The 26318-nt window shown below is 36.5% G+C and overlaps 1 protein-coding gene across 16 annotated transcripts in view; it reads left to right on the forward strand.

Moving 5' to 3' along the window:
• Window positions 1-26318, forward strand: part of Rgs7 (regulator of G protein signaling 7) — a 520574-nt gene that overhangs the window by 17072 nt on the left and 477184 nt on the right. For 2 of the 16 annotated variants that reach the window (XM_087194092.1, XM_087194090.1), the window contains one exon: window positions 14227-14254. The exons of the other annotated variants lie outside the window; for them this stretch is intronic. In XM_087194092.1, coding sequence (XP_087050218.1) covers window positions 14227-14254 — 28 coding nt within the window. The remainder of the gene's footprint in view (window positions 1-14226; window positions 14255-26318) is intronic. 16 annotated transcript variants of the gene reach the window in all.

Here is a 26318-nt window from a genome sequence, read left to right on the forward strand (position 1 = left end):
GGGTCTGTTTCTTAAAAACAGTACCATGCTGTTTTTATCACAGTGGCTCTGTAGTATAGTTTCAAGTCATATATTGTGATACTCCCTGCAGTGTCTCTATTTCCTAGGATTGCTTTTGCTATTCTAGGTCTCTTCTGGTTCCAAATGAATTTTTGGATTGTTTTCTCAAGCTCTGTGGAATATACTGTTGGGATTTCAATTGGGATTGCATTGAATCTATAGAGCAGTTTTGGAAGTATGACCATTTTCACTATGTTGGTTCTTCCTGTCCAGGAATAAGGGATGCCTTTCCATTTTCTTATATCCTCTTCCATCTCTTTTTTCAGAGTGTTGTGGTTCTCAATGTAGATATCTTGTGCTTCCTTCATTAGATTGATTTCTAGATATTTCATTTTTTGGGATACTATTGTGAAAGGAATTGTTTCCCTCATTTCTCTCTCAGTGAAACTGTTATTTGTGTTCAAGAAGGCTATTGATTTTTGAGTGTTTACCTTGTATGCAGCTACTCTACTGTATCTGTCAATTAAGTCTTTAAGTCTTTTGGCAGAGTTTTTTGGGTCTTCAATGTAGGGTATCATATTGTCAGTAAATAATGACAGTTTAACTTCTTCCTTTCCTATCTTTATTCCTTTTATTTCTTTCTTTTGTCTAATTGCTGTGGCTAATGTTTCCAAAACTATATTGAACAGGAGTGGTGATAGTGGATATCCTTGTCTTGTTCCTGATTTTAGTGTGAAGGTTTTCATTTTTTGACCATTTAGTATGATGTTGGCTGTTGGGTTTTTTTTTTTTTTTTTTGGTACCGGGTATCAAACTCAGGGCCTTGTGATTGTAAGGCAGGCATGGTGCCACTGAGCTAAATCCCCAGCCTGGCTGTTGGTTTTTTTTATAGATGGCTCTTATCATGTTGAGATAAAGATCATCTATTCCAATTCTGTAGGCTTTTTTCATGAATGGATGTTGGATTTTGTCAAATGCTTTTTCTGCATCTATTGAGATGATCATATAGTTTTTTTCCTTGGCCCTGTTAATTTAGTGTATTACATTTATTGATTCGTGTATGTTGAACCATCCCTGAATTCCTGGGATGAATCCCACTTGGTCAGAGTGTATGATCTTCTTGATGATCTTCTGCATTCTGTTTGCCATTATCTTATTGAAAATTTTTGTGTGTATGTTTACTAGGGTGATTGGCCTATAGTTTGCTTTTTCAGTTGGGTCTTTCTTTTCTTTTGGGATCAAAGTGATGCTTGCTTTCAGGAATGAATATAGGAATATTCCTTCCCTGTCAATTTCATGGAAGAGTTTAAACAGTAGTAGCAATAGTTCTTCTCTAAATGTCTTGTTGAATTCAGCAGTGAAGGGCTGGGGATTTAGCTTAGTGGTTTCACTGCCTGCTGTGCAAGTGCAAGGACCCGAGTTTGATTCCTGGAATCAAAAAAAAAAAATGAATTTAGCAGTGAAGGCATCAGGACCTAGGCTTTTCTTCATTGGTAAGTTTTTAATTCCATTTTCCATTTTTTTTGATTGATATTGGGTTGTTTGGAACTTTTAGGTCTTCATTCAACTTGGGTAATTCATATGTATCTAGAAATATGTCTATTTCTTCTGTGTTTTCCATCTTATTGGTGTATAGGTTCTTAAAGTAGGTATTGATGATCCTCTGGATTTCTGCTTGGTCCATTGCAATTTCACCCTTTTCATTCCTAATTGCATGAATTTGGGCTTTTTCTTTCCCCTTTTTGATAAGGTTGGCTAAGAGTTTGTCAATTTTGTTTATTCTTTTGAAGAACCTACTCTTTACTTCTTAAGTTTTTGTATCATTCTCTTAGTCTCCATTGCATTGATTTCTGCTCTGATCTTTATAATTTCCTCCCTTGTACAAGCTTTCAGTTTGTCTTCCTCTTCTTTTCCTAGAAGCTTGAGGTTCAGCATTCAGTTGTTTATTTGAGCTCGCTGTGTTTTCCTAATATGGGCATTCACTACTATGAATTTCCCTCATAAGACTGCTTTCATTGTGTCCCATAAATTCTGATATGTTATACTGGTATTGTCCTTTAATTGTAGAAACTGTCTAATTCCTTCTTTAATTTCCTCTGTGACCCATTGGTTGTTCAGGAGTGTTGTTTAACGTCCATGAGTTCATGAAGTTCTTTTGGCTTCTTTTGCTTTTGATCTCCAATTTCATTGCACTATGATCTGATAATATACAGGGGATAACTTCAGTTCCTTTGCATTTACTTAAGCATGTTCTGTGAGCAAGTATGTGGTCTGTTTTGGAGAACGACCCATGTGCAGGTAAAAAGAATGTGTATTCTGATTTGGTGGGGTGGAACACTCTGTAAACATCTGTTAAGTCCATTTGTTCAAGAGTTTGGTTGAGTTCTAGTATTTTTATTTTTTATTTTTTGTCTATTTGGTCTACCTATTTGTGACAGTGGCTTATTGAGATCCCTCGCTACTACTGTATTAGTACTTCTTTGAGTTTTCATGTCAGTTAACATTTGTTTTATGTAGTTGGGTGCACTAGTATATGGTGCATATATATTTGTGATGATCATATCTTCCTCTTGGATTGTTGCCTTTACAAGGATGTAGTGACCTTCTTTGTCTCTCTTATTTAGTGTTGGTTTGAAATCCATTGTATCTTCAAATAGGATAGCTACTCCTGCCTTTTTTCAGGTTCCTTTAACATGGAGTATTGTTTTCTACCCCTTAACTTTCAGTCTATGAATTTCTGTTTGAATTAAATGTGTTTTTTGTATGCAGCATAGTGTTGGATCTTGATTCTTGACCCATTCTACCAGTCTGTTTTTTTTGATTGTTGTATTGAGACCATTAACATTGATGGTTATAACTGATATGTATTGTCTTATCCTTGTCACAGTCTTTTCCTGTTGTTGCATCCCCTCCCTTTTGCATTTAATTTCTTGTCATTCCTTATGGATTCATTCTGATGGGCTTTGTGGGGTTGTTACCCTCATTGTCTTTTCCTAGGATTTTTAAAAAATTTTTTTGGAGTGCTGGTTTGTTATTCATGAAATTCCTCAGGTGTTCTTCATTGTGAAGGTATCTTATTTCTCCATCAATTTTGAAAGATAGTTTTGCAGGGTACATCAATCTGTGTTGGAGGTTGTTTTCTTTTAGGGGTTGAAATACTTTGCTCCAGGATCTTCTTGCCTAGAAGGTTTGTGTTGAGAAATCTTTTGTGATTCTGATGGGCTTACCTTTGTATGTGATTTGTTTCTTTTCTCTCACTGCTTGTAGGATTTTGTTCTTCTGCTGTATTTCTGGAATCTTGAGTATTATTTGCCTAGGTATAAATTTTTTTGATCATGGCTAGTTGGGGTCCTATATGCCTCACTTAACTGTATGTCAAATTCTTTTCCCCTGGTTGAGAAGTTTTCTGCCATTACTTCTGTGAGTAGTGTTTTATGTCTTTTGCACCATTTCCTGTTTCTTCATTGACTCTGATCTGTACTGTGTTATTCTTCTTTGCATCATCTAGCAGCTTCTGGATTGATTTCTCATGGTCCCTTGCTATTTTTAACAAATCTTTCTTTTCCTGGTCACCAATCACAATCTTGTCTTCTATATCTGATATTTTGTCCTCACATTGGCTCATTCTGCTGAGTAAACTTTCAGTGGAGTTTTTAATCTCCTGTATATCTGTTTGAATCTGTTTTATGGATTCTATTTGTTTCCTCTGCTATGATCCCATCATGTGTCTGGGCTCCTCTGTTGTTTTCTTTTATCTGTGAGTGCTTTAGAATTATTAATCATGTCTTTCACTATGGACACAATCTCTGTTGTTATCTGAGAAATTATTTCTGATTTTATTTTTTCCAGATCCTCTTTTGTTGCCAGTTCACAGAGTCAGTGTGGTTGAATTTCAGGTTGTTCCACCTCTTTGTCCCCTGGAGTTGCCTTTGGTGATTTGGAAGTCTGGTTTTGAGTCTTGTTTAGGTGTCTTCTCATTTCTTTTTGTTGTTGTTGTTGTTGTTGTTGTTGTTATTTTTGGTTTAATTCCTGGTTAATGCTTTTAAATTGCTCATTGCAAGTATCTTTATTGCTAGTTTTTAGACCCCTTACAGAATGACTACTTCTTGGATTGTCTTCCACATTCAGTTGGCCTCTTGATTTTGAGTGTGGAATGGCCCTTAGGAATCTCAGTCTTGGTATGCCAGGAAGGAGAACTGATTAGAACAATCATGTCACTCTGGCCAGAGTAATACAATCAGCATCAACAATAGCATTAAGATGGGTTGTATTTTAATGAAGAGAGTAAAGTCCTGCAATTTTCAGTGCCTAGATGTATAAAATATATTTACATAACAAAGCAAAACACAGGCATTTCTACAATAACATTATGCATGTATTCTTTAAAAAAAATCTCATATTCTGAAAAATCACACACTAAAAATAAGTGGCATTTTGAGAGAACTAGAATTGGAATAGATCACTCAAAAGCATTTTAACCACTCAAAACATTTAATGTTACAATTAAGCACTAACAAAAACAACAGGAATCTTATTAGAAATATTATCACAGCTATGAAAACATGTTAACTTCCTTACAAATGAAGAAATAATGCAGTAAACACAAGGCTTTAACTAATGAGAAGATGACTTGATGAAAGAGTTAGGTGAACATGACCAGAAGAACATTAGCACATGCTGTGGTTTCATTATGTCCCCTGAAGCCTTATCTGTTAAACACTTTGTTGCCAGCCAGTGGCATTATTAGGAGATGGTAGAACGTTTAATATGGGGAGAGGAAGTTAGGTCATTGGATTGTGCCCTTGAAGGGGATAAGGGAACCCAGCCCCTTCCTTCTCTTTGCCTCCCAGCTGCCATGAGGTGAGCAATCTCCTCTGCTACATGCTCTTTACCATCATTTCTGCTTTGGCCCCAAAGTGACAATGCCAAGTGGCCATGGACAGAACCCCTGAAAGCATGAATTTAAATAAAACTTTCATCTTTATAAGTTATTTTTCTCAGATATTTAGTCACAATGATGGAAATATAATAATACAGCATCAGAATTTGCAGGTGGAAGGCCAGGGACATTCTTAGCATGAAATGGGTCTGACTCCTGTAGCATTTGCTTATCTGTTTTGTACAATGGTCCCTCTTTAGAACAAGGTCACTTTTTAGCAACTTCAGTTGCCTGTTGTCAACCAAAGTCAGAAAATATTGCATAGAAAATGATCCACGATCACCCAAAGCAGGCAGTCCACCATCTGTTATATTGTCAGATGGTCAGTAGTTTCCTAGTCCTACTTCACAATTCCTAGAATATTCCCCTTCTTCTTGTTCATAGACACTGTATCATCTCACATCATCATCAAAGAAGAAGGGTAAGCCCAGTATAATAAGAGATTTTGAGAGACCTCATTCACATAACTTTTATTTCAATATATTGTTGTAATTATTCCAGTTTTGTTACTTACAGTTAGTCTCCTGTTGTGCCTAATTTATAAATTATTTTATCATAGGCATGTCATATAAGAAAAATATATAATAGGGTATATATATTTCATAGGGTAAACAAAATACTATATAGGGTAAACGTAAAATATTTTATAAGTTTTAGTACCATTCCTGATTTCTAGCATCCAGTGGAAGTGTTGGGATGTATCTCTCGTGGATAAGGGGAAGCTACTGTGCAAATACCTGAGAGAAATGTACAATTAAGACTTCTAAACCTTTTTCTGAACATTTAATGAGACTGCACTAAGGAGAAGAATGTGGTATAAATGGGCAGCCTGAGCAGAACTGTGCTCGCCTATGTTGTGCTCATCATCTGGGTGTGTGTACTTTGTGTCCAGCTGCTGTATCTCGGTGACACAAAATGAAATGTGCTGAGAAAATCTCTCCAGCAACCAGTGGGATTTCTATGTTGTTTCAGGAATACTCCACTTCAGAGGGTTATTGTGACAATTATATATGATATCTCAAATGGAAGTGCTTTGGAAATGTTAAAACGTTATGCAAGCAATAAGGTGTTTTATTTTCCTTCCACAATACTTCCTGCTCTTTATATTAAGTTATTATAAATATAAATGACTTTTAAGATTACAAGGTTAAGAGTTTATGTAGCTATAAGAAATAAAAAGAGAAAGAGAGTTTTGAGGATGAGGCAAAGATACTCAGCTCCAAAGCAAAATGCATGTGCGTTTTAAGAAAACTGGAGAAGGAATCAGTATTTACAGCTGCAGACACTGTTGAAGTAGAACTACAAAGCCAAGCAGGTGGTGTGCCATTCAGTCCTGTCTAGATGTTTCTCCAGAAGTGATAACATTTTTGCCTGAATTCCCATATCTCATTGATAGTCTGTCTCCTTATTTCCATGTCTCTCCTCTTCTTTCATGTACAGACATTCTCTAGTGGAATATTTGAAGTGATTGAGAATGTGGGGATGGTGGTGCATGTCTATAATCCCAAACTCTGGGAGGCTGAAGCAAGAGGATTTTAAATTTGAGCCCAGCTTTGACAATTTAGCAAAACCGTGTATTAAAAAATAAAGGAATGTAAGTTCAATTCCCCAGTACAAAAAAAAAAATAAGGAATATGTGGTGGGAGCAGGCTTCGCAAATTCATGTTGTAGAATGTAGAGAGAGTTACATAGTTATAGGGGTGGGACTCATGAAGACTGAGAGCTAAATAAAGTATTATGATGCCTCTAAGAAGTAGGACACTTGATATAGAATTCTCTTTCAAAGCTCTACAAGATCAAGTAGCTGTAAAGCTTAATCTAATGTGCCTTCAAAATATTTTAGCCTTTCTACTCTTCAGATAAGTCTAAGCAATGCCAACGCTATCTAGACAGAGTGGTTTGGGATAAGAATCTTGCTGCTTGTACTGATTTAAAAAATATTCTTTGTAAAATTATGTTGGGTACTAAAAAAAGTGTTAAAAAGAAAAAATAGCCATAATCTCACTAGCCTGAGATAACAACTGTAAACAACTGTTTGGTTAGTGTACACACACTCATTTCAGTCGTATGTCTACATCGATCATGTTTCATGAGAACTAGCTTAGACAGGCTTGTATCTCTCTTCCCACCTCCACAAAGTCATGTTCACTGATGCTGAAAGATTGAAAACAGCTATGGTAGTTTTAAAATCACATCATGGGAACTGACAAATGCTACAAGTCAAAAACTCCTTCCTCTGTCTCATACTCCAAAAGCTAGTTGGTGAGCATCTATCAGCATATCGCTCTGTGTGTGTGTGTGTGTGTGTGTGTGTGTGTGTGTGTCTTTGCTTTTTAATCTTTTCAGTTCTTTAAGATTGATCTTTTTGTTGGGCCGAGGATGTAGCTCAGTGGTGCTGCACTTGCCTGGCAAGTGCAAGGTCCTGAGTTCGATCCCCAGTACTAGAAAAAACAAAGAAACACAAGATTGATCTCTTTGTGATTCTCTTTTTATCCTCATAAGAAAGTAATATATTCCCTGGCAGATTTAGTGGATATTTAATAAATGTCTGAAAGATTAAAGAATATATGAAGGGAAGTAGAATTATAATTGAGGTTTAAATGTTCACAACAGATTCAATACATTTGTCAACTAATATTTTATTAATAAGTACTTCTGCAAACTCAGAGAAAAATGGCAGTTTTAAGTTTGCTGTAACTTGTTAAATTAATAGAGATTGCATTTCCTCCAATTCCAGAAGCATTGAATACCATTTAAGTCCTTGAATGTGGAGAGTACATCTGAAATTCCTGGACTTGACTTTCTTGGACAATCATTCTTAATTCCTAAATTTATACGTGTGTAAAGAGTGTAGTTGAATGAAAGATGATTTCTATAGATTGCTAAATTTTCAGGATATAATTTAGGGTCCTGAAATAGCTTCCTGGGATCCTTCAGTAACCTGAAAGATAACTTTAATCTTTTAAGGTTAGAGTTTCCCCTTAGAAGTGGAATCAGTCTGGTTTCTTGCTGTGCTGTTTTAGTTTTACTTGGTTTAGCCTACTTGTTAGGGTTAGAGTTAATGGAGAGCACAATAATCAATGTGTAGGAAACTAATTGCCCCATGCATATTATTTTTGATTGTTTAGAATATTAAGTTGGCAAAATTCATTGCCCCTGCCTGCTGACTGTTAATGATCTTAATATGTCATACTTTAACAACGCTTGTGGAAATAAATGTTTGTTTTATTTTGCATCATGTGTGTCAGAAAATCTGCATAACTCAACTGATTCTTGAAGTTATTCTAAAACTAGAACTAGTGTAGGGCCTTTTGCTAAGAAATACCCTTTTTAAAATTGCACTTTCTTCTTTAATAACAATACAGAATGGTCTGCATTTAAAGAAACTGAAACATATATGGATTATCTTAATTCTTCTGTGTGTGTATGCAGGGTGGGTGGGATACTAGGGATTAAACCCAGGGTCTTTGTACCAAGTTCTAGCCTCAGTCCCTTTTAATTTTTTAATTTTTTTTTAAGAGATAGGGTCTCTCTAAGTTGCTAAGTTGCCCAGGTTGGGTTCAAACTGACAATCCTCCTGCCTCAGGCTCCCATAGTGCTAGGATGACAGGCATATTGCACCATGTCTGGCTGATGCTAATTTTTTAAAAAATGCTGCTTTTTAGTAATGTATGGAGAGAGAAGTGTATGAATTGAGGGGGTACTACTTCTTTGGAGAAGGGATACTCAGTTTGCTCTGTAGGCCTTTCCTGGTGTATTCCTCTAAGATATAAATAGAGCATCCTAACTGTGTACAGCAGCCCTTCTGTGTAGAATGTACCCCTCCAGGAGGGAGCCCTGAGAGGGGAAGGAGCTCAGAGGAACTGGTGATTTGGGGGCAGTGGGGATATCATTGGGAATCCCGTGGGGGTGGAACTGTCTTAATCATGCAGCCAACCCCATGGCTCTAGTTTTGGGACTCTGCATTTTCATTTCCCTCGAGCAACAAGGAGATATAAATCTGGGGATGAATCTAGCCATTTCAACCTTTGCTTTGTGATTGGTGTAAACTTTGATTATTCCTTAAGGGAACAAGATTTTTAACTCAGCCACATTTTCATGACTTCAGTCCAGAAGTTGAGAATTCTGAAAAAATTTCACTCTTACCTCTCATCTGCTTATTCTAGAGATTTGTTTTCTGTCTTCCCTTTTTTTCTTTCCTTCCCTCCCTTCCTTTCTTCCTTCCTTCTTTTTATGGAGAGTGGGGGAGTGAAACACTTCTCAAGAGTATATACAGTAACTCACCCAGATTTCTGAGCAAGTTCCTTTGTGCTCACAGCTTTTAGTTTGTTCAAATGTAGAATCAAACAATGTTCACAAAATTATAATATTGTATTTTCTATTTAGCCTTGCTAGGTTACCTGTGGCAAATTTCCACTTGAGATTTCTTTCACTTTTAATAAAGCCATTTTACCAATTTTGTGCTTTTCTGTCAAAACCTAGTGTAGCAGGCCTTGAGAGGAAAGTGGCAAGTAAGGCAGATGACAGTATTGTAGTAGATGATGCCTTTAAGGAGCTCCTGGTCTGGTCTGACTCACTGGTGATCTTCTGTGGGCATTCTTTTTTTATTATTAATTTATTGGTACATTTTAGGTAAACAATACAGTTACATTCATCATTGGAAATTTGAACCTTTACATAATCTCTTTTGGCTCATATTGTTTCCCCATTCCCCTGCCCTCCGTATTTACAAAGACGTTGTTTCCATTTTTTCATTTTCTCATATTGATTCCATTTGCTTTGGAGATTCTTTCTAAGCTCCATCTACTGAATTTCCTCTCTAGACCTTGTATTTCTTATCCTTTTGGGCACAACCTGACATCACTGTTCATCATTTTAAGATAAAACTTTACATCTGGTGAGGACATAGCCTATCTATCACATTCACATAGTCAGACACCTCCCTGGGTGGTTCAGAAGTTGGAATTTTAACTTTCTCCCTTACTACTGTTCATATAGATTTGTGTGGAGAATCAGGAAGCATTCTTTCATTGACCATTACAACTAAACTCTCCAAGGAAGATCAAGTCGCCAATACTTTATGCTTCTAGATATGCAAATGGGAGGTAAAAATCACAGCCAAGTTTTCAAAACAGCTTCCTGCTGTTGATTAGATCCTTTCTCTAAAAGGGAAATGTTTCATTGTTTTAGGTATTTCAAAACCTCTTAAACTATGAAGGGGATGAAAGTCATCTAATTCATCCCTTCCTCCCCAGCATGTGAGAACTTTCCCTCTTCTGAATTACTTCTTTTATTAGAAGTGGAAGAAGTGGTTGGGCAACTCAAATCATTATAATTAGTTCCTCACATTAATCTCTTTTTCTGGCACTCTTATGGGTTCTCATTTACACTTTTTAATATTTATATAGTATATGTAATTTTCTTTTCATACAAGAGGACTTAAATTATACCAAAACATCAATCATGGCTTCTCCTAGTCTTGCTTTTTCCAGGATTAATGTTTCTATTCTATTTAACCAAGTCTCACTTGGTGTGGTTTTTGAATCCATTATCCTTCTTGGCTTCTTGTGGTTGGACTCCAACTGGCTAATGCTTTGCTTAATGCCATTTCTGTGCTTACAGCTTCCATTAGTCTGCCTCATATGATTACTAGATGGTAATGTTTGAAATAAATGTTTAAACATCAGCTCATAAAAATGTAAGGGCTGGGGCTGGGGATTTAGCTCAGTGGTGCCACTGCCTGCCTCGCAAGTGCAAGGTCCTGAGTTCGATCCCTGGTACCAAAAAAACCCAAACAAACAGACAAACAAAAAACCTGTAAGGGCTGTAACGGGCTGAGGAGAGAGTAGGTCGAAGGGAGACAGATGGGGCTGTAAAAGTAAACAAAAAACAATTTTAGAGATAAGATTGTTCTCCTGCACCACTACAATTTAAACATTTCTGGGCCCATCCAATTCCTCCCAAATGTGCTGAACTCCTCCAATATTTTATTAATGTTTCTCTCATGAGCATGATCATTTTTCATCTTACATTGCCATAAATCTTTGTGTTGTGAATGAAGAATCTTCCTAAGACTCCTTGCCTTTGGCTGTCTCACCATAAGCTTTATTGCTTATTTTCCTTCTCTGTAAAACATAGCTGGTCACACTTCTAGCACACTAATAAAATTTCCCAGGGCTCTAATGCTGAATAATTGCTTATTTACATCTTTCTTCTCAGAGAGTTTGTAGCTTATGTGGAACTAATAATTAAATATAGAAATAAAATATCAAACACACTTGCTAGACCCCTGTTCTTTAACTTTTTTTCAGTTAGCAAAAGTGAACTAGCAGTATCAATAGCAACCACATAATAGTGAAAATATATCGCTCTTTTTTCCTGTGTGAGTCATTGTGCTGAGTACTTTACATATGCCATATAATTTAGTGATTAAACTACTCAGATTTGACGATGTTAAAGAACATGTCTAGGCTAAACTGTATGTGGAAGAACCAGGACACCAACAGACTTTTTACAAAAGCCTGCTCACTCAAACATTGTATTATCATGATTTAAAGTCAATAGAGTCTGAAGACATTTTTTGTCAGCATTCATTCAAAACAGGGCTTAAAGGTTTTGCACTCTTAATGAAGACTTTGCATTCAATAACAGCAGCACAAAGGGTAAGGGAATGTTTAACCCAGGAAAATACCTCCTTTCTTGCATTAGACCATTTCTTTCATTTTTGGTAGAGATTATCTATAATTGTCAGCATATTTTAATTGCTTCATTAGTTGATTTTTTGATTTTTGCTCTGTTTCCTGGAGCAGACAGTTTTAAAAATAAAATGAAAAATCTACCGAAGAAAAACACAGCTAATATAGGAATCATGGAAAAGCCAAACTAAACAGAGATAGGCTAATGAAAACCTGTATTGCTTACAAATAGAAACAGGATGTTATTTTGCTGTGGTGAAAAAGAACATGTCTTTGGAGTCCAGGTGAAATGCAGGTCCCATGAGTAAATCAAACTTTTGGAGTGGCTTGACTTTTGCAGCATACAGTAGAATTCTTACCACTTGTTTACTGGACACTGTAATTCTTTTAAAACATGGATGTTTTCAGGAACTTTAAAAATTTTATCATCCCCTCATGCCTTTAATTCATACTGATTGTGCAGTAAAAGAAGACTAGGTATTTTTCAGATGAACGTCTGTATGACTCTCTTCAAGCTCTCTGTTGAGGATTGTTTTACCCTGATCACTGGCTCAATACACAAATCAGTTTGGTTGCATTTTATTAAATTCAGTACAGCTTTCCATCATGTTTTCTTTAATTTGATAAATTTTATATATATATATATTACCTTCCATACTCAGATATATGATGTCTGTCACTCACAATGGATCACATCAGATGAGAGAGCCATGATAGTTAGAATTCGCTATCAAATTTTTATTAACTCATTGATCAGCACTTTCTAGTGTACAGCTGTAAAATCTAATTATAACCCATTATATACTGGTGTGATATGGTTAATGTTTAAGTTAAAACTTCTTACAGTAAAAGACACATTGTTATTAATTCCCCTCAAAATACTCCCCCTTGTTTTGGATGCACTTATCGTTCTTTTTTTGTTTCTTTTGAATCACTTTAAATATGTTTATTAGGAATTGTCCTCTTTTGAAGAAGTTCTGAAAGTGTTTTTTTCACGAGTGTCTTTAGTTGTGCTGTTGTGGCTGCCTTAATGTCCTGAGTTGATTCAGAATATTTACCTTTCATGGTGATTTTGAAGTTGCACAGTGCCAGATCTGAAGAGTAAGGTGGATGAGGACACAAGCTAGTGTTTTACTTATTTTTTCAACTTTAATTTCATTGATACAATTTAGATATATGTAATGATCACATTAATCATAGGGATTTGTACCTGTACATGATGTATCTTGATTCTTCTTTTTCCCATTCCCTTCTCCTCCCTTCAACTCCTCTTCCCCTCCTTATTTACAAAAGCCCTGTTTCCATTTTTCCTTCTTTTCTCATTTTTCTTTTTTCTTTCCTTCCTTTCCACCTCCACTCTCTCCAGATTCCCCTTCTTTTTGAACAATTTTTTCTTATTTCACATTGTCTGTTATACATTTTGGTCCTTGTTTACACTTTCAGTTTTTTGCACCAGAGAGACAGTGCGATATTTACACATGTATGTCTTTATTTTATTTAAAAGTATAGCTTGAAGATGTATCCATTTAGTTATAAATGTCTCAAGTTTATCCTTCTTTATAGCTGAGTAATATTCCATTATATAGGAAAACCACATCTTTTTATCCATTCATCGGTTGATGGGCATTTGGGTTGTTTCCAAGATTTAGCTATTACAAACTGTGTTGCTATAAACATGAGTGTGAATATATTGTTCTGGTATGATGCTTTTAATTCTTTTTGGAAGATGTCTAGAAGGGGAATAGGTAGGTTAAATGGGACCTCTAATCCTAGTTTTTTAAGGTATCCCCACACTGATTTCCACAGTGATTGCACCAGTTTACACTACCACTAACAGTGGAGAAGGGTTCCTTTTTCCCCACAGCCCTGCCAGCATTTGTTGTTGGTTGATTTTATTGGTAGCAGCCATTCTTTCTGGAGTGAGATGGGATTTCAGAGTTGTTTTCAAATGCATCTCTCAAATGACCAGTGATGTTGAACATTTTTTCATATGTTTATTTGCTGTTTGTACTTCTTTCTCTGAGAAGTGTCTGTTCATTTCAGATGCCCACTTTTGGTTTGGGTCTTTAAATTTGGGGGGGAGTCTGATTTTTCTCAATTTTTTGTATGTTTTAGATATCAGTCCTTTGTCTGAGGGACCAAGAATTTTTTCCCACTCTGTGGGTTGTCTCTTCATTCTGTTGGTGATTTCTTTTGCTGTGGAAAAGCTTTTTAATAGGATGAGATCAAAGTTGCTGATTCTTTGTATTATTTCCCATGCAGTCTGGGTTTTGATCATGAAGTCTTTGCCTACCCCCATGTCCTCAAGAATTCTACCTATTCTCTCTTTAAGCAGATTTAGTGTTACTGTTTTGATATTTAGATCTTTGATCCATTTTGATTTTAGTTTAATGCATGGTGAGAGACATGGGTCTAGTTTTTGTCTTTGGCATGTGGAAAGCCAGTTTTCCCAGCACCACTTACTAAAGAGGCTGTCCTTCCAGTGAACATGTTTGGCCTTTTTGTCAAAGACAAGGTGGCTGAATGTGTTTGGGATTGTTTTATATCTTCTGGTCCGTTCCATTGATCTTTGGTCTGTTTTTTTTTTTCCAGTATCATGCTGTTTTTATCACAGGACAAGGTAATGTTTTAAAATGTATTCTTTTCCTTTACTCAGTAGCAGAATTCACTGTATTTTTTAAAATCACACTTAACAAAGACACTTGTGAAAGAAGATTTCCAGCACTGCTTCAGAAAGTGGCAAGAATAATGGGATAAATATGTTGAAGGGAGGAGGAATATTTTGAGGGAGATCAATGGTAATGTGTCTTTTGTTGTAATACATTAAAAAATTTTATCTTATATCATGTTTTTGATCACTCCTTATCTGTTTGGTAACTAAATCTCATCTGCTGTTATCACATAGGAAACTTGTCACGTATCTTTCTAGATTCCATCCAAGTTTCTAGAGCTACAGAACATCTTCCCTTTATCTGGTACCCAGGATGGCACTACTTTATTAAGCAATTAATGGCTCATGAGAACTTATTTCTTAAATATGTATTGATGATTAGACACCTTATGCTTATTATGGAATGACATTGAAAGGACTTATGACTTGTTATCACCAAATCCTTTGTGGAAGATTAGCTCTTTGTTGCCTTATCACAACCACTAGGTCTTTTGTAAATAATTTTATATAGGAGAATGCTGGAAGGAGGCAAGTTTTCCACTCTTAGTGATGGGCATTCCATGTATGAAGACCCCTAAGCAACTTTAACTAGGTTAATGAGAATTTGGAAATTTTAAACTCTTAAACAGCCTTCATTGACAGAATGCTCTTTTCTCCTCTCAAATGGGTTCTTTCTCTTTTCTGATGATAATATTATTGCATCCTGTCAAGGGAAATTTGGAAAAGATTTGTGATTCTGTTGATTATATTCATAACTCAGTAGTGTGCTTTGTACACTAGTGTACTAGTGTACTTTGGGTATGAAAGGTTTTGGTATGAATATAGGTTACAGTCAAAATCCTGAGAATATTAATGGATAAATGGGTGCTTCAAACCTGGCCAGTGAGGAAGGATATACAGGGTGTTAGTGGTGTTTTATAGTTATGAAGGCTTTCTGTTAAGTGGAAAGAGAAGGAATGCATGAAGAAGATGGTTATTTTCACCCCTTTATGTTGCCTGTAAGGGAAATAAGAGAGAATATTGTCTATGAAGGTGAGTGGTGATGCCTTGTACTTCATGTTAGTTGTTGACTTTTAGATATGAGTCTGTGCACAGATGTTCTGGAGGAAGAAAAAAAGAAAATCCTGCTATCTCTGGTAGACCAGTTGCCTGAGCATCAACTTTATTTCTAGAGTGTTTCTATAACAGAAATTATCTCCTGTAGATTTATTTTGGGTAAATAACAAAAGTTAAATATAGCCTTTTCTGAAACATTCATATAAATACCCAAGATTAAATAAACTGGGTGTTACAAGAAGAAAGAAAAAGATATTAAAGCAAGTATATCACAAAATAGCCATGTCTAGAAGGTGAACGAGCGTACTGGAGCGTGTGTGGGACAGAACAGATATCCTCGATACAGATGAAAATTAATGATGAGACTGTGTGGAAGGTTGAAATTTAGACAGATTAAATTAATCTGTTCAAAATACTGGCCATTACATTGTGGCTAAATGAATTTGCATTGGCACAAAAGCCAGGACAACATTAATTTTAGGTTGCAAGTGGACCTGGTCCTTTAGTTTGTGGTAGGTAAGCAGCTGTACACTGGCTTGTAGATGGTGAATAGTGATAGTTTGCATCTAGATGCCCCCTAAAGCCTCAAGCACTCATATATAGGGCTTTTGGGAGGTGATTAGATCACAAGGGTATGATACTGATAGGTAGATTAGTTCACTGATAAATTTACAGCTAAATATAATGTTGGGAGGTGGAGCTTGGAAGGGGGAGGTGGATCACTCTAGGTGTGGCCTGGAAGGATGTATCTCCTTCCCCACCCCTGCCTTCACCCTGTCTCTGCTTCCTGTTTGCCATGCTATGAGCAGCTCTCCTCTGCTATGCAGCTCTGCCATGCCATCCTGCTTTGGAGCAAGCCAACTACGAATTGAAGTTCACCAAAATAAACTTTTCTCTCTTTAAGTTGCGGGTGTCAGGTATTGTGTTTAAAGGATGAGGAAGTGGCTAAGACAAGTAATCTTTTAGAAGTCTGCAAAGTCACAGAACTTAGAGCATCCAAAAGACCAGGTAAATGTTTCCTTTACTTATAACGAGATACATCTTTCTAGAAATTTCTGTGACTTGTCCAGTGTTGCTAGCTAATGACAAAAGTGAGAGTCTGAACATAGCCACCCACCTGTTAGCATAGCTAGGTGCGGTGCCATATGGTATAATTACAGCTGCTTGGGTGGGTAAGGCAGGAGGATTGTAAGTTCAAGCCCAGCCTGGGCAACTTAGTGAGATCCTATGTTAAAAAATAAAATAAAATAAAAAAGGGTTGGAAATAATAGCTCAGTGGTAGAGTGCTTTCCTAGTATGTGTGAGAGCCTGTGATAAATCCCCAGTACAAAAAAGGAAGAAAGAAAGAAAGAAAAAGAAAGAAAGAAAGTTAGTTTACATAAATGGATTGCTATACAAAACCTGGTAAGCTGTTTTTTGAGCAGTCTTTGGAGGATCCATCTCTCTGGCCAAATGTACATTCAGGATTTTGCTGTGAAAATTTTTACTCCACAGAAATTTCCCAAAAAGTTATTAAAGGAAAAGTCAAATGTGACTTATGTGCACAAATTGCAAGCTTTTATGAAAATAACCCCCAAATTAAAATATTATTTTAAAATTTTATGTCCTTATTTATAGTTTGAAAAATGTGTTCACTTTGCTTTTCAGCCTATAATACAATGTGTCATTGAAAGAACCCAGCACTTGGGAGGCTGAGGCAGGAGATGTGATGTAAGTTTGAAGTCAGCCTGGGCTACATAGTGAGTCAGGGCCAGCCTGGATACATAGCAAGACCCTGTCTCAAAAAAACAAACAAACCACAAAGCAAAAAAAAACAGCTATAAAAAGAAATGGAGTTAGGAACTTAATTATTTCATTGGGAAAATGGCAGTAAGTAGTTTCAAATCTCTGATTAGTTATTTTTCTTGTAGGAATTTCAGCATTAAGAGCTTTCAAAATACCTGTAAATGTATAGCTGTAAAACCTAATTACTCTTAAGTAAATTTATTCTTAATTAGTTCTAATTCTGGTCTAGGGTAATGACCTTTTCTTTCCATCATCAGAACTATTATCAGCAAATTGTTCTCTCACATTATCAACTCATTTATCAACGAATGGCATGACCTCTCAGACAGACATGATGTGAGCATCTCATTCTTGTTGCAGCTGGTTCTGTCAATACAGTAACAACTCACATAATGAAGTTCAGTTATCTCAGGTATTGATGTCCATATGCTTGGTTGAATTATGAAAACTTAGACCATAGGATTTTCTTCTTGCCTTTCATGTATAATATATATGCTTTTACACTTCAGATTATCTAGTTCTTTTCCCTCAATTGCAATAAGAAAATATCCATTTTAAACAGATTAAGTCTTGTGAAGTTCATTTCTGATACTGTTTGTCTTGAAGCCAATTGCATTCTTCCTCAAACAGGATGTTCAGAGATAATTTCTAACCGAATGTAAGAGACTACGTGGCAGACATTTTAATTATCCAACTGTGCTTATGTCTTGATTCTACTTTTTCTAGTATTAGTTTTGCTTCCCTGGGATTTGCTAAGCTTTAGAATGTGAGGTTTCTTTATATTGACCTTCCATACTTTATTATTTCATATTTATTTTATTCTGTTTGTATTCAGAAAATAAAATGTGATGCAAGTAATTTAGGTAAATCTCAAATACATTTTTAAAAAGAATCAGATGAAGTATAAACAGTAAATATGTGCAAGATTTGAGAGCTGTTGTGGACAGAGCTGTCCATACATGGAGAAAAACTCCAATAGGGAAATGAAGGAAGGAGGTGATAGGTGGAGAATTCTGTGCATTTATAAGCTGATGTGCACATGAGGAAAGGGTCGTTTATACCCAAAAGACAGCATGTGCCTTATCCCATTCTTTGTATAGGGTCCCAAGAAGTTGCCAGGCTGTGTATTCTTTGTTCCTTCCTCAGGAGGAAGCATCCCAGGAGGATGGTGGTGAGGAACTCTTTCTTTCCTTTAGTAATTTTCAATTAATAGTGTAACCAAAGATGAGTTTCTGGAGACACCTCTGTTTGGGTACAAATCCTAGAGAGAAAACTTAGTTTATTGATTCTGTGAAGAGTTTTATTCCTTTCCTGAGAAAGCTAGTAGTCACTATGGAAGCAAGCTGACTTTTGCTAGGTGAAGTACCAAAGGTATTGCTTTGTTTTGTCAGAAGACCCTTGCTACCATAAATTTTAGCTACTTCACAGCATAGCCTCTTGAGTAGAGGATACTTGAGCATTATGAAAAAAAAAGAAAAAAGTAATAGTTGTTCTAGGTTATCCTGTTTCCCTGGAGAAGTGAGAAAAATTAATTTTCCTGTAATTGACTTAGATATTACCTATTCTGTTTCCTCCTTTCTTTTTCCCTCCCTCCCTTCTCTCCTCTCTCAAATCTTGATGAGATTGAAAAACAAGAGTTGCTTGTGAATAGAATGTTGTCCTAAAACATAAAAGACACATGCACAACAAATATCAGATCTGAATCCATCGTGATGCTGTGGTATCTGCCAAATAGTGTTTGTAATAAGGGTTGCCATTGACCATGCGGAGTGAGACCATCTTGCCAACAGACATATGTTGTTGCTTTCCTATAGGACTGAAGTGAAAGTTGGCAAAAGTTGATTTTAAAGCAGTGTGCACCTGTATCTGACAGGTGGTTTCAAGAACATGGGTGCCTTGAAGTTGTTTAGTTAGGTTCTTTAGTCTTCCCTCCACTTGAAAGTCTCATATAAGTACCCTTTTCACCATCCTATGGTCATTCTGCACTTTTGGATTTACAGTTCTGTGTAATGTGGAGAGAGCCATATTGTGACTTCTGTGTAACTAGTAGGAACAAGGATATCCTATTGGTATGGATCACTGTGATCACTTAGTAAGAATTCATTAAAATAGTTTGCATTGCCCTCACATCTAGTTGTTTTACCTGACTGTACCTAAAAGCACCAACTTTTGGGGAAAGTACTGCATCAAAGTAAGAGAAGAACTTTGATATTTAAATACTTGATTTTTCCCCCTGAATAATTGGAATGCTTTTATATCCTCAGAACCAAGGTGCAGGCTGGGACATGCAGACGTTAAGGCATATGATATAGCATGGTTTCAAGTGCTTACAAGTGCTTTTCTCACATCACTTTTACCCTATTTATGATTTTCACAATTATTTTTCATCCTCTGTACTTAAAATATACCCACAGCTTTCTTTGGAGAGATGTACTGAAACCTTCATAATATAATATGATGCATTATAATGAAAATGTGGCCATAGAAAAGAAAATTTTTAGTTCAGAATATGACAACAAGAGATATTTCTATAAAGAAAGAACATTTGAGTTAGCCCAAAAACACATCTCACAAACATACATCACCCAAGAAAGACAGATGCAAAGAGAAGTAAAACACAGCCCAAATAAATGAATGAGTATGAGAAAGGGTTACAGGGAGTTCGTGGGCAGGAACTGAGATCAGATTGTGAAGGGTTGTAAAAGTCATAATAGAGAATCTAGACTTTATTGAGCAGATGATGTTGTGCCAGAGAAGAGGTTTTAATTGGAGGTGACCATGAGTTTTTCTTCTGATGCAGCCCAAAGGGTGCACCTGTGAGAAGGTAGGAGGTCCAGTGATATGGCCTTTGCTAAATCTCCAGGAGAGGTAATGAACGCATGAGCTATACTGTTTGCAGGACATAAGACATCTAGAACTGGTGGTAATGGAAGACAAATGAAGAGTCTAGGTTTTAAGTAAAATGGTGTTTTGGGCTACTTCCATATCTATGTCTCTTCTATCCCTAGCTATCTCCAAGGCAGTGCATCCTATGTTTAAACTGCTAACTGTAATAGTTATAAACTATAGTTATATAAACAAACTGGTTTTAATTAACTAAAAACTTAGCTTAAATTTAAAACCTCTTTATTTGTACATTGAGCCAGTATGGGAAAGAAACTCAACATCATTGTTCCCATCATTGTGGTCCCAGTCATCACTCACAGCACTGAAGGCTCCCTGTGCTAAGCACTACACAGACATCAGCTCGTTATTGCTCATAATAACTCTTTGAGGCACTGTTAATATAATTTTACAGATTAAGAATATGAAGCTCAGAGAGATTAAATAATGAAGGGAGGAGAAACCAACAAGATAAGGGGTACCAAAAGGCTGTAGATAAGTTATTGCTTCTGGTTTACTATTTTTATAGTACATAGGGCAGCTACTGGTTACAACAATTAACTAGAAAAGAGGAACATGAAGATTACCAACACATGGAAATGATAAATTTTTGAGATAAAATGCTTATTACATATTATAAATATATATTAAATTATCATACTGTTCCCCATAAAAATATACAAATATTATATCTCAAAACTTTTACTGTTTCCCTGCACCTCTGTGTCACAGGATTATATCAGGAAGTTAAATGATCTGATTATGGCATTCTGAAATCTATCCAAATTATTTGGGTAAAGATAAGTAATAAGACTGTGTGGAATTAGACTTTGAACTGAATTTTAAAGTAATCATAAACACCCCGGTCTGTTTGAATGAGGAGGTTGGCATATCAGGACCCTGGACAGCTCTCTTGCAACCTGCTTCTCTCTGAGCATCATCATTTACTTTTTTTCCTACTGATTAGCCTTTATCCTCTATCTTTTCAATTCCCTTTTAATATTACTTGCACTGGCTTACTCTCCTGATTGCATAATCCAAATTTATGAAATTGGCACGTGCTTTCCCAGGTTATCTTCTAACACCTGGACATAAATTTGTCACTGGCCAGTCTGTGCATTGGCTGCCTTGAGGTGAAAGTACACTTTTTATTCCTATAACTAGATCTAGGGAGAAGGAGAAGATGGAGGTAATAAGCCTGCTCCTCGGAGCCCTGCTTCATCAGCAAGAGTAACAAATGGCAGAAGCTGTATATGGCACCTCTTCGTTTACAGAAGATGGACAGTGTATCTTGGAAATGCACTGCTATTTAAGAGAAAGATGATATTTAAAATTTTGTATATTAGCCAGAGCTTGTTATATTCATTGGTACATAACAGTATCAAATATGTTATATTATCATAAAGTCAGATAATTTAATTTTTCTCTCCTCATTTTCAAATTATTGTATTTGGGAAGTTTGTGGTGTATAAGAATATATATAATTTAAATGATGAAATTAGATATGTAAAATCCCTTGTTTTTTGTTTTATATCTTCATAAAATGTATATTTCTATTTTTTTCTGTTAGTAGAATTTAGAAATTATTTTATTTCTTGGCTTTACAAAATTGATTTGTGTCCTTTGGAATATTGTTATATTGCAGCATAAAAATTCAGTCTGAATGATATTTGTGATTCTGTTTTTATTTGTCCCTTATGTGGGGATTCATGAATACAATGCTTTTACTTTGTATTTTGTAGAAGATTTTGCTAGTAAAAGGTAAGTCTGTTGGTGATATGACCCTATGGCACTGGTACTGAGCTACTGCAGGGCCTAAAATGACTTTCAAACTAATATCTTCAGTAGTAGCCATGTTGGTATTTGTCATCCTATGCAATAAGAACCTTGAAGTCTTTTGAAGTTGGAACAGAAAGAACATCTGAGAGGTTGCTTTTCATCAAAGCTCAGTTTTCCCACAAGAGCAAATAATTGAATATAGGGTGGCAGATGTGCTAATTCCTGTTTAAGTTTGTATAAGAGGAATATTCAAATAGAATATTTTCATGCTCTTTTGTATGAGAAATAAACAAGTGGCAGATAAGCTGCTATCAGAGATTCATCCACTCAAACAATTTGTGATGTCAGTGACAGGGTGAGTGTAAAGCCAGCCAATGTCTTACATATCTGAACATTTCAAGTCATGGTAGAGGATATGTGCAATTTTGTGGAGAAAAGAAATGATTATGAAGTGCCTGCTCAGTTATTTTTAAAAAACCCAGTATTTCACCTCTAGTTCTGTTATTGTACTCTTATTGTAGGCTGTTTGCTGGGAGGTGCTCTAAACATGAATACGGTATGGTAGAGGTGGCAAGACAGATGCAAACCAGAAGAGTAAGAGTGGTGAAGACAGAGGTCAGAGCCTCAGGTGGAATACCTGGACAAGTGACATAGGGCAGGGCTTTGATAGGCTGGGTTTGAATAGGTGCAGTGGGAAGAAGGTAAGTGTACTGGAAGAAACCCTGTGAGAACAGGCATGGAGATGGGAGAGTTGTCCAAGAGCCCTGAGAACAACAGGAGGTATTGGGAAAGGATGTAGATTTTATAAGTGAAAAGTGGCTCTAGCAAAGGGGACATACTATACTGGAGCCGCTTGTGAAGAGCATGAATTTCAGACCTGTGGTGTGCACTTTATTCCACAAGTAATTAGAATTATACACTGTCAACCAGGGAGACATTTTAAAGCTGTTTTAAGATATCTGTCTGGCTAATATGTGTGGAATAGATTATAAATGTTTATTTAGGATTATAGGTATTAGTTCCAGGTACAAATTGTTCTTTATGGGTGGGAGTAAATATATATGTGGTAATTCTCAGACATAATTGGAGCAACTACAACCTCATGTACAACCTACAATCTTCATTTTGTTCTGCATACATAACAGGTGAAATAAAAGTTTGGAAGAGATGGAATTTGAAATAGTTTAAAAATTGAGCTTGTGATGCTGGTGGAAATTTTTCATTATGCCTTCAGAAACTGAATCAGTTGTACTCACCCAACTTCAAATATAGATAGCCACATGGAGCCAGAGTGAGGTGGAAAAAAGATGAATTTGAGTCCAGCTGGGGACACTGAATTGCTTGGAAACAGAGAGCTGTAGGGTTGAAAAACTACTCAGGCTTCTTTTTGGGGTGGGGGGGAGGAAGGGGAGGGAAGCCAGACTTTATTTCTACAGTTACTTTGTTGGGAAGATAAGAAAGGTAATATTCAGAGTTTAGATACCCAAAAATTACTTCATTATTTCACAACAGTGGAATCCAGAAGGCTATGTCTATGGTGGTACAAGTAAAAGAGGATATATATCATTCTTTCCTGCTCAGCTTTGGACTCAGGAATTGAACTTGGGAAATAATAAATTGACACTAGGTTTAAATTGAAAATTTTTTCCATAAAATTTTCTAAATTTATACATTTTCCTGTAAGAGTGTCTTCCAATGTAAGCCTATAAGTGTTAATAAAAACAGACTTTGCTGCTTTCCTTGTTCAGTCAAATTACATGACATTGGTTATTCACCTTGATTGTGTTTGTTAGGCAGTTGTCCAGTCAAGCTGTAGACTCAGCTACGTGTTACTTTTATATGTTGCTAGAACCAGGATGTGCTTGTTTACATGCCCCATGCCACCCCTCCTTTTTACTGCTATAAAAAATGCATGACTCAGAACAGCACTAAGAACTCTCTACTATAGCTGTAGATTTGCGATTTCTGCTTTTTTCTCTCATTTTGTTGGAGAAACAATATTTTGCCTCTTCTGTATACCTGTGCTTAACACAGAACTTCGCTCTTACTGTGCCACTAGTTAATGCTTATTGAATGAATACTATTAATAAAATTAATGAATTGAGTTTATGTAAATAACTCTTTTTACGTATCAAAACACCTAATTGGTTTAGCACTCTAGTCAAACAGCCCATTACATAAATGAGAGAAAGAGAAAAGGTCTACTGTTTTGTTTAAATTAAGGAAATGTCAAAATTGCTTATTCATTAATTCATCTTATTATTCAGTGGGCATTGTGCTAAGTCACTTGGAATAACACACTTCCTGCGGTCATTACACTGTGAGAGTGCTTACCGCTGTTGACTGCATACAGGGCTCTCTGCAAAGAATGACCATTTATAATGCATCAGCGAGCTCAAAAAGGCTTCCTGTAAAAGGATTTGAAGGAAAAACTAGGAGTTACTTGAGGACACAGAGAAGGGTACTTGAGAAAAGAAACAGCGCCTTAAGAAGGGTACAGAGTTGGGGTCAGCAAGATGATTCAGGGAACCACACTTAGTTTAGCGTAGTTAGAGAGTAGATAGCTTCTTTTGAACATTTGAAAACTTCAGAAAAATAGATAACTGTAAAATATTTTCATGGAAATAGCGAGTGATATGAAATATAATAATGTTTTCTCTTTCTCTTCATCTATCCTTATTAAAAATAAACTTTGATTTCTCAATCTCAAGAGTAATGTACTATTATTATGGAAACTTGGATAACATTGAAAAAACAAAATTAGATGTAATGCCACCTGTAATTCTCCATTCAGAGACATTACCACTATTAATATTTTTTTGTATTTTGTTACAAATTTTTTAATGCCAACATTTGATGGACACTATTGGCAGTAATGTTCTAATACATTCTTGTATTTTCTCCTTTCATATCAGTATTTCATATCTACAGTTAATGGATATAAGGTGTCTTTGTTACTTCCTTATGTGACAGCCACAACTTAAAAGAGGAGAGGTTTATTTTGGCTGTTTTAGTCCATAATTGGCTGGCACCAAGGCAGAAAGGCACAGTGGAAGGGTCTGGGTGGAGGAAGTGTAGTCACATCATGGTGGTCAGGAAGCAGAGAAGGGAGGAACTGGGAAGGGAGATACATTTTTTAAATGTCATGTTTCCAGTGACCTGCCTCTTCTAACCAGAGCTCACCTCCTAATAGTAGGTCAACTATACTGACACCACAATTAAATCACCTTCCAAATACATGAGACTGTTGGGGCCATTTTAGATGTAAACTATAATATTTTGTCCCTGGTCCCCAAAAGACTCATGCACATCTCTTTATGTAAAAAGTATTTAGTCCATCTTTAAGATTTGCCAAAGTTTTAACAGTTCCAGCATTGCTGAAAAGTACAAGTTCAAAGTTTCCCCTGAAACTCAGACAACCTCTTAGCTATAAGCCCCTGTAAAAATAAAGAAAGGTAAACAGTCCCATTCCAAAAGGGAGGAACAGGAGGATAGAAAAGAATAGGACCAAAACAAGGCCAATACCCAGCAGGTCAAATATTAAATTCTGTACCATGTCCAGCACCTTGGGCAAAATTGTGAGTTCCTAAAGACCTGAGTGGTCCTGTACCTATGGCCTTACCAGTTACAGCACTCATGACATCTCTCCTAAGGTGGCTTTGCTCACTCCTTGTGGCTTTCCTCAAATGTGCCACATTTCTGGCTTCTCCGGCTTCCTGGAGTTTCACTGTGCTTTTGGCTTTACTCTCACAGCTTCATGCACTTCCTTCTCAGGGGCAGATGGCCTGGTTTCCCAGACCTCCTTTTGAAATCTTGGTGAAAGCCTTCCTGCCCCCACAACTTTTGCATTCTGCATGCCTGTGAAACCAGCGCTGCATGGATGACACGAAGGTCTGATACCAGCTTGAGCAGTAGCTGTGCTCCTTGGATCATAGTGGCAGAGGCCTCTTCGTGCCTGGATGACTGAGCTCAGTGTACCAAATCCCAGGGAACTAATTACCTGGGCAGCCCTTCTCCAGCTGGTTGCCTTGGGACAGTCTTCTCAAAGCAAAATCTTTAAGTTTTCACCTGAGCCTTCAGAGGGTGAATCTTGCTATTGTCCTCAAGACATTCTTTCTATTTTCCATATGCAAAATATTTGGCTTCTTTTTGAGGCTAAGCTTTTCAACAACCAAGCTGTCTTGGGCCGAAATTTTACAGGCCCAAGTTTTACAGGAGTTTCTTTGCTGGGGAAACAATACTTTAAAAATCACTCATTTGTTCCATTTGCTCCTGATTCTGAATATAGATCTGGCTGAAAGCTACCAGTAGTACTCATGCCACAGCCTGAATGTTGAGCTGCCTTGGAATTTCCTCAGCCAAGTTAGTCCACCTCCCTTAATCTCAGTCTCCTACAAAGTTTCAGGACATGAACAAATTGTAGACATTTTGTGCTAGGGATGACACACATGGTCTTGAGTCCAGTTGTCAGTTGAGTCCTTAGTCTTAACTGAAAGCTCCTGAGCCTGGC

The sequence above is a fragment of the Heterocephalus glaber genome, unplaced genomic scaffold (assembly GCF_053883595.1).
Source record: "Heterocephalus glaber isolate CG9 unplaced genomic scaffold, H.glaber_assembly_v1.0 deba00001600, whole genome shotgun sequence".
NCBI classification, from domain to species: Eukaryota; Metazoa; Chordata; class Mammalia; order Rodentia; family Bathyergidae; genus Heterocephalus; species Heterocephalus glaber.